The 16,269-nt window shown below is 40.2% G+C and overlaps 1 protein-coding gene across 1 annotated transcript in view; it reads right to left on the bottom strand.

The window, feature by feature from the left end:
- camkmt (calmodulin-lysine N-methyltransferase) overlaps positions 1-16,269 on the bottom strand; it is a 111,949-nt gene that overhangs the window by 32,171 nt on the left and 63,509 nt on the right. Inside the window, exons 4-5 of the mRNA XM_038737597.1 lie at positions 4,282-4,342; positions 3,012-3,063 (exon numbers count right to left, since the gene is read on the bottom strand). Of these exons, the coding sequence (XP_038593525.1) occupies positions 3,012-3,063; positions 4,282-4,342 (113 nt within the window). The remainder of the gene's footprint in view (positions 1-3,011; positions 3,064-4,281; positions 4,343-16,269) is intronic.

The raw sequence follows: 16,269 nt of genomic DNA, 5'->3' as shown, positions 1-16,269 counted from the left end.
CTGACAATAGATATCTTCCCTGAAGCACTACGATAGCTTATTGGTTACAATGAAAAACATATTCACAAGGAAATTATTTATAACTTATTGTTATTTTTGAGGTGTTTTGTTACTGATTATTAAGTGTTCATCAAGTCATATTAACCTTTCTAGTTTAATAAATTGATTTGAAATAACAGTTGGGCCATCAGATTTAAAGATGGGAAATAATTTGAGCAGATTTCCCACAAGAAAGAGAGACACACAGTCTGATACAGAGATTGGATGTATACAGTCTGAAAAGTAAGAAGTGTGAAAGAAGTTCAGAGAGGGAAAATAAGTAGAGTGCTGTAGAACAGAGTCATGGAAAACTGAAGAGCCGAGTTATTAACAAAGAAAATAAGGAAATCATTGAAGATTATCACAATGTTCTCAGCTTCACTTATTTAAGTGCTATGAAGCTTGATTTGAATACAGGTATTCTTTTTGCCATATTGGCTTAAAAGCAATTTGAACATTTTGACTATGAAATGCTACTTCAGGTTTACACAGTTCAATAGCACATTTGTTTCTGATCTTGACGTTGAGATTTGCTTTATTCTTCCCAAATGTTACAGATCTGTGGCTTTTGAGGGAGAGAGATTTCTGGATTAGGAGTTTGAGACATTATGAACTAACGGGTTTCACAACTGAAATATTTTATTTAGTTAATGTGTGTCAATTTTAAGGTCACAATTTCAGAGGGTTTGCTCTGGATTATCAAGTAACAATTTATGACTCCACTGATTTTATTCTCAACAAAGCCTACATTACAAAGAGATACAAGATTAAAAGTCTACGGCCATGCTGTGGCTCTGTGAGGCTGTACTTATGCACATCATTGCTTTGAGCTGATAACATGCTCATTATGACTATATTACTATGTTTAAGTTTCCTATTTTAGTTCAGTGCGTGTTAGCATGCTGACATTTGCTAATTAGCATAAAAAACAGTACAATGTTGCGACTGGTAGGAATGCAATTCGGGAGCACTGTCTGTACCACATTTCATGGCAATCCATTTATGTGTTGTCAAGACATTTCACTCCGAGCCACCAACTGACTGACCGACCTACATTGCCATCCGTGGAGCCACTTCGGAAGGGTGGCTAAAAACCTCAGTGCATGTGATAGAGATCATAGCAGATTAAAGCAGAGTGGACTGCCAGGGATACGGGGGGTTTACCATGACTCAGTAATGTCAAGGACATGAGCTTTCAAGTGTGCCAAGAGAAGCTTAATTTCACCTATTTCAGGTTTGAGGCTACAAATGTTAAGGTGACATATCTTCATTTGATTGCATGTGGCAAGGTACTGCAGATGGACGCTTACCACAAAGATGTGGTATTACCTTTAAAATTATCCTGAAATCTAGAGTGCAGTTTGACAGGACACTGCTGGAAGATGTGTAAAAAAGGAAGGGGCAATCAAAATCAGGACGTGAAAATGGTAAAGAAAATAACTGATTATGGAAGGGGTTGAATGAATGACAAAAAGCAGGTTGGCAGGGAGAGACGAAATACAACAACTAATGGGATAATTAATGAACTGTTTACGAGGACAACAGAGAAAAAAACTTCAATGTGGTGTCAGTGACGGATGAAGGAGGGATGAGGAGAGGTGTGAAGGAAGGACTCCATCTCAAGCCACCAATGTCAAAACATGGTGTATTGAGTGCCAAGAGATAAAACCAGGCTTTCAGACACACACACACACACACACACACACACCATACACCACACAGAATGGCATCTAGCAGATCAATGGGACATTAACGCCTGCTATGTGGAGGGGCCCTTAAGAACCTGGCTAATAAACCCTATGGCTGACAGACTGTGGTATATCTGAGTGTGTCAGTGTGTGTGTGTGTGTGTGTGTGTGTGTGTGTGTTGTGTCAATACAGGACAGCTTTTAAGACCCAAGCTAGTTCATATAGCTAGGTGTCACTACTCACGCAGTCTGGTGATTTTGTGAGTGTGCTGATAAAGAAAGAGCATAAAATAATCATTATATCTTGTACAAAAACAATCCTGTTAATCATAAAAACTGGCTTCACATCTGGACAACCTACTCTAATTCTGAAAATATAAGATTACTTGGAAGAAAAGCTCCACCGCACAAGTTTTTCTTTCAATTTAAAATCTGCAATTTTCAGATAGTGTTGCTTTAATTGCAATTTGCCATTAATCTAACAAATCAGCGTCATGGTAGGCAAGTACCAGGTGCTGTGATAAGATGCATCAATGTTTTCATACAATCAAATGTTTCAGATTCAGCAATTTACTAAGCAGAGAACTCTTAAGCTAAGAGAAAAAGCATGGTGAACCTTGTTACTATAAATTATGTTGTGTTTCATGACTGATCTTGGTTCAGTATGTGTTGTTTAGTTCAGCATAAACACACAATAGCAAGAGGTACAAATACTGCTGCCATATTAACAATTAAGGCCAATATAATTTAACAGGGAAAGCTAACTGACAAAAAAATGTGTGAATGTGGCATGAGGAGACACAACCTGTATGGGCCGACATACACAGTGTGTTGCCTTGGAAACCCCAACTGTTCATAGACTTAGGAGCCATTTACAGCACTAAACTTAAACTTTGATTTTGGATACGCCCATACTTTTATTGTTATACAAGTAATTCAAGCAGCTAGGAGCTAGCTATAGGTATAACATATTCTGTGAATATGGTGAATATGGTCCAAGATGGTCCAACACTTTAGAGAAGACATGTGACTTACTTTTAATTTAATGTGGGTAAAGAGAGAGCATGCATACACTTGTGAAGGTACACAAACACACACACACAAACACACACACATACATACACGAGAAGTGAATGATATGAATAGAAATAGTTATGGATACTGTGTGCCCATGCTGTTTGTGTATTGACTGGTGAGGGTCGATTTTATTAGGGAAGCAAAGCCTGCATAAATATATATGTGTGTGTGTGTGTGTGTGTGTGTGCATGCGTGTGCGTCACTTACCATGAGTCCAGCAAGACAAGTCATTCCTCCTCCTAACTCACACACTGCACCCCTGAGAGAGAGAGAGGGAGAGAGAGAAAAGTTGGAGTAATGTTCACCTTGCTGTGCCAAACCTAGCAGTTTAGCACTAACACACACACACACACACGCTCATACTGTACAGTAGATGCACACAGATATATATACACACACACTCACAAAAGTGCATGCTATCATACAAACACATGCACATACACACACAGTAAAAACAGCAGGGTAAGAAATATCAATTCAGCCATCAACTTGAAAGCTGAATACTGAACATTGAGAAGCACAAGCTCAATCAGCGGGAATCTGAGAAAACACACACACACACACACACACACACACACACACACACACACACACACACACAGAGTCCTGTAGCTTGGATGCTCATTCAACCCCTCTCTCTATCCTCTTCCTCCTTTCATCTCCCCTTCCCCTCCATCTCTACCCCTGTCCTCTTTCATCCCTCCCTGCCTCCCTCCCTCTCTTGCTGACCTTCACTACGTTGCTCTGATCAATACCCCTCTCTTCCTCGGCTCCCGCCTCTTGAATGTTAAAACAGGAAATCAAAGGGCGACGTTCCACCTTGAGTGGAAATCAAAGGTGCCTGGGTGCTTTTTCAGCCCTGTGCCGCAGGGCAGGACAGTGCTCAGCAGATGAGGGCAGGGGAAAGAGCAACACAGAACAACACAGCGTGGCATGGAAAAGGCACCGAATGACACAAGTACCAAGCATTTACTGCCGGTCACAGTTAGATTTAAATTAGAGGCATTTTGGGAAAGTGGTGGTGCTGACATGTTCTCTGATTACTGAATTTATGAACTTACAAAATGTAGAAAATTAGCAGGTTAAATGTAGAGGATTTGATATATTTTGGTGTAATTACATTTGATAAAATGTGAAACAGATACCGTTATCTCGCAACAGCTGTGTGTTAGCATTTTCAAGGATGTTGCTACTTTACCTTCCCCCGCCTGCACCTCCCTGCTGCTAATTTGTGTTTTCAATTTTCTCTTTAATTTTACTGAATACGAGAAACATTTTCAAAGTGACTTTTCCAACAGCATTTTCTAATGTAGCTCCACCATCTGAAAATGCTAAACAGAAGCTATACAAACTTAAAACAATGCTGCAAATCCCGATCAATGTAATTAATCACAGCTGTTAATCCTTGTTTTATTGGTGAAACTGTTGAGTCTTTTGACGATGGGAGTGAGCAGGTTCAACGAGAAGAATAACTCACTTGAACATGAAACGTTTCTGCAGACAGTAATGAGCCATCACCTCTTCAGATGGCCACACACCTAAGTCAGAGAGAGACAGAGAGAGAGTTAGAGACTGATGTTTATCCATTTCAGTGACAGATCTTTATTTACAGGCATTTATCTAGCATCTCTAGTGTGACAAAGGGCTTTGATTCCAGTGTCTCAACATCAAAACACCTTAATATTGATATAAAACCGAAATAAAAACAATGAGTGTTCAGTGAAACATAATTGGATGCATAGTATGTTTTCAGTCTGTCTTCATTTGCTTCTCTTGTGGTTTCCACCTTGCCTGTGATCCAAGGCTTCTCTGCCTCTGTTTGTCTGTCAGTCCTTCTGTCTATCCTAAATCCTTGCAACACACTCTCTCATTGGGCACTGTGTATGCAAGTGTGTGTGTATGTGTGACAGGGGGTCCGGTGGGTGATAATCACAGCGCGCAGGCCTGTCTGGCTTATCACCTACTGTCAGCCCTTCTCCTTCTGCCGTGCATATTACACACTAACACATGCGCACACACACGCGCACACTTGCATGCTTGGTGCTATTTTCCCTCTCTCTCTCACAACACACACACACACACACACACAGACAAACACACACATCTTGGCAGTAGAAAAAGTAAACATTCATTTGAATAAAACTTCAGCTTTTTGCTTCTGGCTTTGAACAAGAAGGTTCGGCTTGGCGCGGCCTGTGTGTGTGTTTGTGTGCACATACGTGTCTGTGTGTTTGTGTGTGTTTATGAGTTGTTGAGAAAAGAGAATGAGGGAGAGAAAGCAAGAGAGGGAGGGAGGCAGAGATAGAAAATGAGCGAGGTAAGGAGAGAAAACTGGGGAGGGAGGGTTAGAGGAGGAGGAGGAGAGAAAAGGTGGTAGTCGATATAATAAGCGGCTTACAGACGGTCTCTCTTCACCTCATAGGGCAGACATCACTGCTCTCTCCCTCTCCCTCTCTGTGTCTATCTCTCTCCCTCTCCCTCTTGCTCTCCCTTTCCCCTCGCTCCGGTCCGCCAAGATTAGCTCAAGCAAGCAGGATTTAATAATGCCTATTGATAAAATGTCCACATATTCCTTTTCCCCATTAGAAAAAAAAAAACAAGCTTTCTACGTCTTGGCCTGACAGCACACACACACACACACACACACACACACACACAAACACACACACATACAAATACAATGACAGCCAGAGTAGTTATACTGTGTCTAGAGAGTGTCAAGAGTGTTATTCCCCTTCAGCCAGGCACTTGTCACCCTGTATGTAAAACTTTATACGGTCAACTGGCACAGTAACAGTATACTATATGTAGAGCGCCGCTCTTTTTATGCATATAAATGTTTTCTTTTATCTGATATTTATATTCTTAATGACTTTAGATATTTTATTCTCAATGAGTATGTGTTGTTGTGCTGCTTTTTTTGTTGTCAACAAATCCCATTAAAAGTTCAAAACCAGCAATGCATTGGTCAGCCTCCCAAAGCTTTCTAACTTCTCTACCTTGTTTGTGGCCCCAAGTCTATTTGTTCCTTCTGAGGACACAGATCAAAAAAAAAAAAAAAAATAGGTACACAGATTTAAGGTCAACTATTTTTAAAAGTTATTTTCTAAAACAGCTGGGCATTGTAGTTTTTGGAAAGACATTACTCAAATGGGAATATGTTGGGAACTTTTTTCAGCCACAGATTAATAAAGATTTCATGCAATAGTGAGCATTTATTGCACCAAAATGGTGTATGATGAGAGATTGACTCAAAATAAACTCCAGTACATAGCTGTAGTAATAACGAAAGATGCAAATTACATTGTGGCTCATTGTTGACTTTTGCTGCAAAGGATTTGGTGAAAACAAGAATAAAGAATATTGCTAGCCTTGTCCTTTTAAAGGGAAAAAATAAATTTTTCGTGTTTAAGTAAGCCTGGACAATAAACCATATTTATTAAATTAGCAACATTGAGGACCTCTATAGTACCTAAATGTACTCTCATCTCAGTTTTAAATAATAAAATAGTCTGGATCCCATATAATTAAGCTTTAAAAAAATGACAACAATGACATCTAACTAGTCCTGTTCAAAATCTGGAGTGGTCAGATTATAATGAATTAAACACACACATATGAAAAGTGAGACAGCAAAATAAAGGAAATGTCAATTATAATTTAATTTAAAAAAAAATACATATCATTACATTGATCAAGACAATTATCCTGAGATAGACTTCAGATATCCTGTCAAGTGCTATGTCACTGTATTGAATAAAAGGCTAAGGTGCAACTTTTGTTACCCTGATGAATAAGAAGTGGTAATAAAATTCAATTTCAGTATTCACCAGGCAGGCACAAACAGTTAAAAGTCCTGATCTTCTGCAGGACCGATCATAGACACTGGAGCAACTTCAGTCGCTGTTCATCATCTAGAATATGTGCATGCATGGGGTATTGTGTGTCTTAAGCTGCTTCCTCATGCTTCCCGTACTTTCCCCGAAACGTAATTATGTCCCACCACACACTTTTGCCCTGTAAAATGACAGTTTAGCCCCACCCCCCGTGTCCACGGATGCATGTCACCATGACACTTGACATCAAGGGGCCACCCAAAACATCTTGTGCAGATGAACAGTAGAGGGTGGTAATGCAGCATTAAACTGTGATCCACCATTCAATAACACAAGCAGAAGAAGAAAAATGATGCCCCACCCCCCCACACTCTCATCTCCAGTTTCATTTGGTTTTAATTCTGCTGCTGACTCCTGATGATGTACAAGTCATGAGTGGCATCTAATTGGTTAGTGAAGTTATTGTAACACCATTCCATCCTGAAGGGGAAGGTTTCAAGGGGATAATCCGGACAAAGCCCTTTGTTCAGGTTGTTTCCTTTTGGGTGTCTACGCATCCCTAAAGATAACTCTGTGCCCAAAACTTCGGTCCAGTACCAATAATGTAAAGTTCTAAACTGGATATTTATTTCCATGTTTTCACACGCCTCTGCTCTGTTCATGTCCGCTAACTTTCTTTAATACAAAGTTATGTGCCTGTGTGTGTGCCTGTGTGTGTGTGTGTGTACGCACATGCATTGTATGTGAGAGAGAGCAAGACAGACAGCACTAAGTAATAAAGCTTTGTAAAGCATATGTGAATCGGATGGTTAATCCCTAACTGCAATAACATTAATAGCCCAGGGTGATAGGAACTATGTGTGTGTGCCTGTGTGTTCGTGCGTGCATGTGTGATAAGTATGTGGTGCCTGTTTGTGTGTGTGTGTATGTGTGTGTGTGTGGCTCCCAGGTCGCGGTGCACTGTAGGAAATGAAGGGATCAGGAGTAGAGAGCAGATTACTCTTCCTGAGGATAATGAAATTATTTCTCACCTTCAATTACTAGATGAGGAAAGGAAGCAGTGTAGGTGTGTGTGAGTGTGTATCAGCTTAATAAAGTTATCTGTCCCAGGCACTAAACCTTGTCAATGGTTTTACCCCGAAAACCATGTGCAGCTTATTGGGATTGTGTGCTAGAAACATTGTTAACATGCCTCTGGCTTGCCACTGCAAGTTTAAGAATAACTAAAACCTGTAAGATATACAAAAAAGTATATCCGATGAGAAGGAGTTTCTTAAAAAGTATATGTGTACCATGTATTCTGGCTTTGCGTGTCAGATGCCCATGTGTTCATTTTAAACATGAGGAGGTTTGATAATTGTTCTTTTGTAAACCTTTATTTTTTCCCTGTGGAGTGGCTTATTCCTACTGCTATACCACTGTTTTTAAATACATGTAATTGCATTCATACACTGCCTGACCAGTCAGTAGTGATTATTTCACGCACACAGGAAAAATAACCTAACTGGAATTTCTATGGAGGGATAAATCCTTTTAAGTGTTTTTTTTAGTCAAATTTTCTTCATATGTAGCTTCAATGAGAAACCAATTTCATGTGGGGGACATATTATTTAGATTTACTGTACATCATAGGGTTATTACTTAAATGTAAAACTGAATGCAGTTTTCTGGCCACGTAAAATGTTCAAATGTAATAAACTGATGGATAGTAATAATAATAGTAGTAATAGTGATGAAATCTAATCATGATATTTCCCTGTGAACACTATTTGTGATTATCATTTGATTTGCAGGCCTTGTGTACAGTTTTTGCCTCATTAACTGATATTTTTTGATGTTTTATGATTAATTCTAAAAGTTTTTTCATTACATCTTAAAAAAGGCTGTCAACTGTTTTCACCATAAGCACGTATCTTTTTTCCTACATTATGGCTTATAGTCTGATGAAGACCTACTGTAGGGTTAAAACAAAACAACTGAACACGAGGCGCTGCAAGCGGTTGTATGCTGTCCATGTGTTTCCTGTGCTTTCTTAGAAAAGTCCTAAATGCCTGTTTGCATGTTTCATTCCTGGTGTGTCAACAGTATTGGAGGTGGGAGGCCTGCTGAACCAATCAGATTTCTTGGGTGCAGCTAGCTACCCACTGAATCTACTGTATAATCCCATGGTCCTAACCTCTCACCTCTCCACATCCTGGTGACCTGGGGCTGACCTTGGGAACTCCACGACTTATGGCAGCACTAATCTGGCCTCAGTAGTTATGAGTAATCACATGCACAGGAGTGGAATTAGCCAGGTTTGGGTTTTGGTGGCAGCAGGCTGACGTTCTTCCTGAGAGATCCCGAGGCACTCCAAGGCCAGGGATCAGACAGCGCGGATGGAATTAGCTAAAGGGCTATTTCAAATATCTGAAGGGGATCCAGGTGCTGTTTGGGAAAGACAACCTAAAATAGCTCAGTTAAGCCAAGCTAAACTAACAGTACTTGATGGAGTCAAGGCCGCTACTCTGTTCTCAGTACCAAGAATTAATTAAACAGAGCCTGAACACTTCAATTTAAAAGATAACAGGATCTGCGTAAGTGAGCTTGTGCTGAAAGCACTATCGATTGCTGCTTTTCAGACTGTTTAAATGACAGGTGGTCTCTTGAAGGTCTGACATATTCTAAATTGTCTCTGACAACTCTGCATTTACCATCACAAAGGTCAGTTCACATATAAGACCAGCCGATGACCACTGTGTTTGCTTTACAATTAAATGATATGCATTACTGATGTCAGGTGCTGTTTTTACAGTTTCTCTGAGATATGAGCCATTGGTCAACAGTCTCCTTAACAAAGCACAGATTAAGCTCTGTTCCTTTTATCTTTGGAAAATAAAATATCTGTTTTTCACCTTTCTTTCATCAGCCTCTTTAAGGTCTCCTGCTGAGGACAAAATGCTGCTGTATATGGCAATAGAAAGGATGACTTAAAAAAGAGACAGAGGAGGAGCTGGAAAACAAGAAAAAGTAGAGAGATGATCAGAGTGTAAGGAATGCAAAGAACAGTGTGGAAGTGTATAATAGGAAAATCTTTAAAGGCGTGCAAAAGAGCGGTGAGGGGGAATGAGTAGGGAGGAATAGGGAGGAATAGGGAGGAATAGGGAGGGAAGAAGAAATTCAGATAGATGTAAAAGCAAAATGAAAGATGGGGCTCATAAAATGGGCTGAGGAATGACTGAATAGCAAGAGCAAGAAAGAAAAGGGGGGGCAGAGATAAAGAAGAAGGAGAGGAAGAGGAATGAGAATGAGACAGGGGGTAGTGGCAAAGAGAAAGAAAGAATGGGAATGACACAGGAAACAGGAGGGAGGGGGTGAGGAGGACAGGAATGGATTGCAAAAAAACAGACTAAGCAAGGAAGGGGAGTGAGAGAGAGGTGTCAAGATGGGGTTAAGTGGGCCATGATGTTGCTTTGTGCACGCACACATACACACACACGTGCCTCTATCACTATTACATACTGATACACACAAACACACACCTCTCTGTTGGTTTCCTTCACACACACACACACACACATGCGCACAGTGTCTTTTTCTCCCCTCAGGCCCAGCATGTCTTCAGGCTCCTTGGCTCTCTGGCGGTGATCCGTCTCCACATTAAGCGAGGCCTCAGATAATTCCTAAGCCTCCTCCATGGCCGATCCAATAAGGGATAAGGCTCTCGGCTGGCCATGATCAACTGACAATCTGTCCTCTCACACGGCTACTTTAGTGGAGGCCGGGATTACCCCGGCCAGCCTAGACAGGGTACACACAGTTCACAAGACCACAGAGCTGATGTGTGCATGTGTGTGCGTGTGTGTGTGTGTGTGTGTGTGAGAGGGAGAGTCAAAGAGACAGATTGAAGAAGATTGTGTGCAAAGGTAAAGCAAAGTGTGTGTGAATGTGTGTGTGTGTGTGTGTCTGTTTGGGTGTGAGAGCAAGTTGCTGAATCTAGTTTGTGTTCCCACTAGTAGCTGGGGGGTTACAAAGTGACAATAAACAGTGAGATCTCTGTGACAAAAAAAGAAAAAAATATATAGTAACTTGTAAAAGGTAACACTGACTTACTGATTGGTATCTTGATACTGAATGATAAAAAAGGTCAAAAGCATGTTCTCCAAATTGCTGTGCATTTTGGGACAAACAGTTTTATACACATTATCATCCAAAATAGGTACTTGGGAATTGGAGGGGCACACAAATCTAGCAACTGCTGTACTGCCCTTTACTAGTACGTTTGAATAGTATCTCGTACAAGAGTGAATGCAGTTTCATTTTGTTGTTGTAAATACAACATACAAACCATTAAAAATAGCTTATTTTCCCTAACTGAGGACTTAAGTCCAAAATCCTCTATGCAAACAAAAGAAATGTGGTTGTGAGGATTATAGACTAAATACACAGTATGTAGACTATCACTCAAAACTTTCATATTATTTGGATTCATGGTGGATTCATAAGTATTTCTGTCAAGTATTTGTTTACTCCTCATCCAACTATATTTTGAAGATTAAAAATGGATTTTTCAATGACTTTTGCTTAAGAGAAATCTTAAAAAAAAAATATATATATAAAGACTAACTGAAGGGCTGGGCAAGCAAAACATATGTACAGCATGTTGATACTGAAATCTACCATTATATAGATCTGTAATTAACAGTAAGAATCTAAATGAGTCTATGGCAAAACACAAAGTAATATAGGAGGTACTTCAGCCTTTTAGGAGCCATGATGCAGTATATGAATTAGGCACCTACTGCAGTCAGGTGACTGGAAGCAGAAAAGTTCAAATGCAAACACACGTCAACGGGGATATAGAACACATACTGATTTCAAAATCAAAAAAGCAAATGCTCTGTGGCCTTTAAGGATCTTCATCCCCAGATAAATCAGATGAGGGTTTTTTATAAAGGCTTGAACTATTAGTAGTATGCTAATAATAATAGCAATTATGAAATGATCAATCTGCCTAGCTGGTATGGTAAATACACATGCTGTGAATAGGCAGTTTAGATAGCCTATTCACCTTTCACCACAAGAGCTAGGCAATGTGTGATAAACATCGACATTCTAGCCAACAGAGACTGCCTTGGAGACACTTCTGATCCCTTTTCCATTGGAATAGGCTCATTTTAACACATATTCTCACTCGCACACACACACACACACACACACACACACACACACACTCGCACACACACTTGGAGGACTGTGCAGAGCTTCGATAAGCGTGGCCCTTCTCTCTCTCTCTCTCTCTCTCTCTCTGAGTAAACATCGTTTTGGATTAGGCAGAGTATAATGAGAGCAGGGGGCTATCTGCCCACCACGCCTGCATTGTGGCCCCCCGCTCCTCTCTGAGGGGGCTTGGTCCAATCTTTACTCTGCTATTTATCCCCCTCCTCTGATAGCTTACTTATCTGCTGCAAAATGCCAGGGCTGACTGCCTGTCTAACTGCCCTTATAACTGTCTGCTTGCCTTCTTGTCTGCCTGGTTCCACACCTGTCTGTCTGTCTGTCTGTCATCCTGTCTTAAAGCTTGCAAAAGCATTAAGACAAATGCATGACTACGTCTCATTTTATCTCCCCTCTACCTGTCTGTCAGCATGTCAGTCTACATGACAAGACTCCTTTCCTGAATTTCATCTGGTTCTAGTTGCTGTTGCAGAGGACAGTACTGCAGTATGAGTGATGGATAAATAAAAGCGGAGCAATAATAGTGCAAGCAGGGCCTCTTTTCTTTGCACTGCTATGGAAACTCATCACTTCCTTCCTGCAAGCACTAAACCCGATATTACAGGCTTCTTTTTAGAATATTCACATAATTTAGACCAAGAACACACCACCGTACCAACCATTAAAAAGTGATGAGATGTGATGTACATTTGTAAATGTATACATCTTTCAATTTTCATTTACTTTGTCTACTTTTTACTCAAATATGAAGCAAAATATAGAAAAAATGGGTTCTCCAGGTGTAACTGGTATTTTTGTTTATATAATATCAATGTTTAACAACAGTTTTTTTCTTTTATGAACCAGCTTCCCTCGCTACCTATTCCATCGTGCCCTGCATTTCCCCTAGACAATGAATAAAAGCAGAGTGCACACTTGATGACATTACATCGGGGGCCTCACTTCAGAAAAATGTCCAAACTGCTTGTACTATCTTAAGTTTCAAAGATAGGTCATAAATCATATTTCCTATCTCATCATCTAATCATATTTCTCATTGGCTCGTGGCTGTCTCTTATCGTATCTCAGACCTTGTATCTTAACTTAAGAAATCCTAACTAAAACTGTAAACTAGATTCTTCAACAGTCCTGTGATGCCTGTATCTCTGGTTAGAACATACACGAGACTGCCTGTATCACTTCACCCATCACTGGGTAGCTAGCTTGCTGTAATGGACAAGAAAAGACGGGTGTTCCATTGCAGCGTTAATTTTAGCAATGAGTGGGAGGCATTAATCGTGTCGGTGGAGGAGAGGAAATCCTTTTTGGAAAGTTTTCTTTCAAACTATCAGCCCAAGATAAAGATTTGAACAGACATAACATGTTGATCAAATTCAAAATGAATCGTCCTGACAGTCGATACATAATACCACAAATCCTAAATGTCATCCTAAACCGAGATAAGGATTTCAGACTTAGGAAGTTTCTGTAATATGGCCGATGGTGCACAACCGTTGTCAGTAGAGAGTGAGTGTTTAGGAGCAAAGGAACACACTGAAGTGAGGGTTACAGGATCAGAGTTCAAAAAAGTATGGAGAAAGAAACAGAAGGAGGGAGTGAGAGAGACACAGTGGCACAGAATTACAGAGAGGAGGAACGATCGAATGAGAGGGGAGGGAATGAGATGTGGGGAGAGACAGGAGGAGGCAGAAACAAAGAGGGAGTTTGACATGTGGCTAATAGACATATCAGCACTGAGGTGTGGGGTTTAGCTGGCAGACAAGAGCTTTGCAGAGCTTCATTCATTGATTAGCATACAGAGAGTGGCATGGGCCTGTGTGACAACCCCAGATTACGCAGCGCACACACGCACGCACACACACACACACACACACACACACACACACACACACACACACACACACACACACGCACACACACACACACACACAATGTAGACTGCCACAGATTGCATCTCTCTCCTTCCTTGGATGTCAAATTACAGGGTGTCACCTGCCCCAAGCTATCTAGTTTCTTGAATGTTAATGTACATAAACAATTAGGACAGGAGAAAAAGAGAAAGGAATGGCGGTGCTTGAAAAAGAGAAAATGGAGAGAAGAGAAAGAAAGAGAGAGAAAAGAGTTGGGGTAGTGTGAGGAAAAAGAGGAGAGACTGGGAGGGTGAAAGTGGCAGGAGAGGGGAGTCACTGAAGGCAGAAAATGAGAAAAGGGTGCAGGGAGTAGAATAGGACAGCTGAGATTAAAATGACTGATGAGAGGTTCTTGTTTCTTGGAACATGTGGAAAAAAATAAAACAGTATGATAAAACATGACAGCTGACACAGAGCGCCTCCCTGCCTTCAACCTGAGGTATTCTGTCTGCATGTGAAACGATCTGAAATGAAAAAACTCAAATTATCTTGTCTACAGAAAAGTCCGGGAACAATATGCGGTGATAAAACCATTTGATCATTTGATTAATATCAATTTATTCATTAAGTGTTATCCACGTCTCTGCTAGCTTCACTTTTAATTTAAAAGAATATCCAACCTGCATTATATGTGTGAAAAGTGTTCTATTTTTGTCTTACTGTCAGTGTCCTGTGACTGTGAGGTTTGATGATACTAAGGATAGAAATTTTAACCGACTAGTCACCCTATGTGACATTAAAACCACCAGGTGCTTCAACAAAAATTGGTGCTCTAAGTAGGCTTCTTAAAACAACCCCCATCTCTAAATAAATGAGATTGTGGAAGGCAAGAACACACCAATAGCTGAAGCTGTGTCAGTTGGTCTGGTTTTATCGGAGTAAGTCTGCAACCTCTGTGCCTCAGTGTTTTCCTGCAATAAAATAATTTGTACCAAATAATGCAAGTTGTATTTTCAGTGTAGTTTCGGTATCTCTTATCTCTTTTTTTTTTTTTAAACTAGCGGGGTAGCCTGTTACATAAATGTCATTTAAACGTCAATAACATTGAATTTAATTCCCATCAGCCAATGATACAAGGACAAACATGTGAGTGTGTTATGATACACACAAACACACACACACACACACATCATTACTCTTACAGTACATTCTAATAAAAAAAATCGTTGGCTGCACTCAGACCATAGCTGCTGATCCCTTGCCACTGCTTATTTAACCATGAGGGTCAGATAAATGCTGAGCCCAATCGGGAAAAATGGAAATAGGTTCTAACCAATAATCTGGTCTGGGGTGTAAAAGTACCAGTACAGTAAAGACGATTAGGGCTGTAACTAACGACTATTTTGTCAACTAAATGTGAGAAAAGTAAAAAAATGTTATTATTCCAACAGTCCAGAGATATTTAGTTTACAAATTACATAAAGCAGAGAAAACCCACAAATTATCACATTTGATAAGATGGAACCTGCATTATCGCATAAAAATTACAAAAACTTTAATTGATTAATACATGTCCACCTGCTGGTAGAGATCAAAAGCACAAATTCTACCTTCAGCATTAGATTATTTCAGTCAACAATACCACCTCATTGGATAATGTTTCTGTTACACTTGTGGCAATCTACATAGCTAGGACCGTGTTTGTGTAGTTTTTTTAAATTTGAGTTGTTGAAATCTCTTTTTCAAGGGGAACTTGACAATAAATTCCTTATACACAAGGTCACAGCTAGATTAGCCTGTGACACAGTCAGCACAAACTTAGAAAAACAAAGTTTGGGCTGTTACCCTTTGAGGCTGTCATGCAGTTATGCTTAGATAAGACTGAAATGATAGCATAAATCTAAACCCACTCTACCATGACTCAGTATGAGGTGTGTGTCTGAGTATACGTGAGTGTGCTAGTTTTGGGTGAACACATGTCTGCCCCTTTGTGTGTTTGTACTTCTTTCAGCACATCAGCGTAGGAGTGAGGAGGGAACGCTTATGAGTTGTATACCATAAAGTTATCAAAATTCAAAAGGGGAGGCAACTGACGGGGGGGGGGTATAGTGACAGAAACAGGGAGTGGGTGACAGAGCAGGGAGACAGAAATCACATCCACTTCTAGAGCATCCAGGATTCTGTCCAACTACTGCACTGATGCCTTAAACATGAGAGCCAGATTTTCTATCTCAGTGAAGAGGTGCTGAGGGAAGAAGAGAGGAGAGACAGAGGAGGTTATAGGGAGCAAAGGGAAGGGTGGAGGAGGTAAACAAGAGGGTTAGCAGATCTGTTGTGCAGATCAGACTGTCAAACTGAGTGCAAAATGTGTTTTAACTGTGTAAATTGAATGTTTATGTTCTAACCTAGGGCAGTACTTCCAATACACATCCTGCGTGGGTCTATAAAAAGTCAGAAAAGTGTGAAATGTGTCCATTACAATTTTTTTAAGTTGACCAAGTTGACGTTTTGAAATTGCTTGTCATTTCTTATCAGCAGTCCAAAACTCAATGATATTCAGTT

The sequence above is a fragment of the Micropterus salmoides genome, unplaced genomic scaffold (assembly GCF_014851395.1).
Source record: "Micropterus salmoides isolate LMB-PRFRI ecotype aquatic unplaced genomic scaffold, ASM1485139v1 Ms_hic_scaffold_22, whole genome shotgun sequence".
Lineage (NCBI taxonomy): Eukaryota > Metazoa > Chordata > Actinopteri > Centrarchiformes > Centrarchidae > Micropterus > Micropterus salmoides.
Note: the sequence above shows the minus strand (reverse complement) of the source record. Positions and strands in the feature narration are given on the sequence as shown.